This window comes from Coffea eugenioides, chromosome 5 (assembly GCF_003713205.1).
Source record: "Coffea eugenioides isolate CCC68of chromosome 5, Ceug_1.0, whole genome shotgun sequence".
NCBI classification, from domain to species: Eukaryota; Viridiplantae; Streptophyta; class Magnoliopsida; order Gentianales; family Rubiaceae; genus Coffea; species Coffea eugenioides.
Window position 1 is genome coordinate 35,823,965 of NC_040039.1, and position 2,845 is coordinate 35,826,809.

General features: G+C 45.1%; 1 protein-coding gene across 1 annotated transcript; it reads right to left on the reverse strand.

The window, feature by feature from the left end:
- Positions 1-434: 434 nt before the first annotated feature.
- LOC113771484 lies at positions 435-2,459 on the reverse strand. The gene has a single exon (XM_027316060.1). It carries the CDS (start codon positions 2,457-2,459, stop codon positions 435-437), a length of 2,025 nt encoding a protein of 674 aa, XP_027171861.1.
- Between the last annotated feature and the right edge of the window lie 386 nt (positions 2,460-2,845).

Consider the following 2,845-nt stretch of genomic DNA (forward strand, 5'->3'; position numbering starts at 1 on the left):
CAAATACTCCATGGATGTCTGAGCAAAAGAGCATTTTGACTTTTTACAGTATAACTGGTTATCCACTAAGATTTGGAATACAATTTTTAGGTGTTGTGCATGTGACTCTAGAGTGGGACTGTAGACCAAGATGTCATCAAAAAATACCAATACAAATTTTCTCAGGAATGGCTGGAAAATCCTATTCATCAAAGCCTGAAATGTGGCTGGTGCGTTTGTTAGGCCAAAAGGCATTACTAGAAATTCAAAGTGCCCATGGTGTGTTTGGAAAGCAGTCTTGGGAGTGTCTGCTACCTTAACCCTCAACTGATGGTACCCAGCCCTGAGGTCCAACTTAGACATATATCTGGTGCCATGTAACTCATCTAGCAATTCATCAATATTGGGGATGGGAAATCTATCCTTGACAGTCACCTCATTGAGCTTCCTGTAGTCTATACATAGTCTCCAAGTGCCATCTTTTTTTTAACCAACAAGACAGGGGAAGCAAAAGGACTAGTACTGTGTTTAACAATTCCATTCGTAAGCATTTCTGCAACCTGCTTCTCAATCTCTGCTTTATGGGAGTGGGGATACCTGTAAGGCTTGAGTTTAAATGGTTCTGCCCCTGGTTTGAGAGGGATTTGGTGATCCAGCTCCCTTTCTGGAGGTAGTCCCGTTGGAGTAGCAAATATCTGTGGAAACTGCTGTAAAACCTGTTCCACCAACTCTGGGATGTCCTTCTGAAGGTCTTTGGTGGAGTTCGCCTGCAGGTGTGCACAGCTTTTCTTTCTTTCTTGGATGAAGGATCTGAGGTCCCTTCCCCTCACCAGCTCCATCGTAGGTTGATTTATGAACCCTTGGAGGTGAAGTAATTGCCCTCGATCACTGAGTGCGATACTGAGAGTGTGGAAGTCAAAGGTGATTGGACTGAACTGACACATCCAGTCAACCCCCAGGATGATATCCCAACCTCCTAGTTCCATTATCTTCATGTCAAACTGAAATTGGTAGTCTTGTATCCTCCAAGCTACCTTAGGACAGGCTGTCCCACTGGTGATGTCTGCCCCATTGGCTAAAGTCACAATAAAAGGATTCACAGATTGATAAGGTAAATGCAGTAAGGTAACAATTCTATGGTTGATGAAACTGTCAGAACTCCCGGTGTCCACTAGTATTTTGATTGGTAAGCCACCTATACTGCCAATTAGCATGATGGACTTCCTCTGAATGGCACCAGACAAGGCATTCAGTGATACTTCAGCCGTCTCCCCAACTCTGCCAGTAAACTCATCCTGTTCCCCCACTGCATCCTCAAAATCAGTCTCCTCTTCCTCTTCCACACTAACGCAATTCAGACCTCTTGTCCTGCACTGATGTCCCAACCCAAACTTCTCTCCACACCTGTAGCACAGGTTGTTTTTGCGCCTGTACTGTAGCTCTTCTGCTGAAAGTCTTCCTACCTCCTTGTGTGCAACTTCAGTCCTTCTAGTGTTAGGAGTTATCGCAGGAAGCCTATAAGAATTAGGTAGATTCTGTCCACCAGGTTGCCCCTTGTACATCCCAAACTTAGGCTCCATGGCAATCTTGCCAGAATTTTTGGTCTGCTTACATTGCACCTCCGGTGCATACTCCTGCAACTCTGCTACTTCAAATGCTTTGGTCAATGTCTGTGGTCTAAACATCTTTACCATGGGCTTGATCTCCTCTTTTAACCCACTGATAAAGCTGGAAACAAAATAGGACTCATCTAATCTGGGGTTCTTGGTTAACATCAGAGTTTTTAATTCCTCAAATTTTTCCTCATACTCCTCCACTGTCCCCACTTGTTGCAGCTTGTTAAATTCTTCTACGATGTCAAGCGATCCCTTGCCAGAGAAACGCTCACATAGCAACTCGCTAAACTCTTCCCAATTTAGCCCAGGTTTAGCTAATTTCACCCCTTGGAACCAATTATCGGCTTTACCTTCTAAGAACATCTCCACTAAATCTACTTTCTGGCAAGCAGGTATGTGGTAGTTCAAAAAATATTTATGACATTTCCTAAGCCATTCCCTTGGATTTCCTGCTGTAAACATCGGCAAATCTAATCTAGGTAAATTGGGAGTGAACATCCTACCTCTGGACTCCTGCTGATGGCCGGCCATTTCAGCCTGAGTCGCCAGTCGGAAATGCGAGGGTGGTGTAGGTAGAAGAGGTTCGGAAGGTCCTCCTTCGTTCTCCTGGACTCCCTTGTCCTTCATCATCACTTTCATTAACGCGTTGAACTTTTGCTCCAACTTGCAGAATTTCTGGTCCAGATTCCCCACCACCGACTCCAGTCTCGAGTTGCTCTTCTCCATTTCCTCATGGAGTCTCTGCTGTAGCTCATTCTGCGCCGACGTATGCAGAGCAGCCATGGATTCGGCCAATTCCTGGAGCTTACTCTCCTGTTTCTTCAGCTGATCCTCCAAGGATCGGTATCTCGTGCCTTCCGCCATGGCAGTTCTTCTTCCTCAGCAGCCAAGGATCGGCTGCTCTGATACCAACTGTCAGGCTCCGGGCTAGCACCGCCACAATGGCTTCAATAGTCACCGGAAAGTTAACAGAACGAGAGGGAAGAGAGAAAGATAGGTAGAGGGAGAGAGAGAGGGAAATAACAGAAAGAGGGAAAAATTGGAATTTGTTGGTTTCAGACAAATAAGATCCTAACTGCCTATTACAATCATCAGGTGGGTTATTTATGCAATTAAGCTTTAACCGTCTTTATTCACTACTAATTGTCACTTAGTTGAACGACACCGTTTCTGGCATCTGTGCCCTGCGCCCATCAAACGCTACGTATTGTGAATAAAACGACAATAGCTAACTTCTGAGTTCCTGACAT

Coding starts and splice junctions, on each gene's coding strand:
- LOC113771484 (XM_027316060.1), bottom strand. CDS start 2,459: ATGGCGGAAGGCACGAGATACCGATCCTTGGAGGATCAGCTGAAGAAA.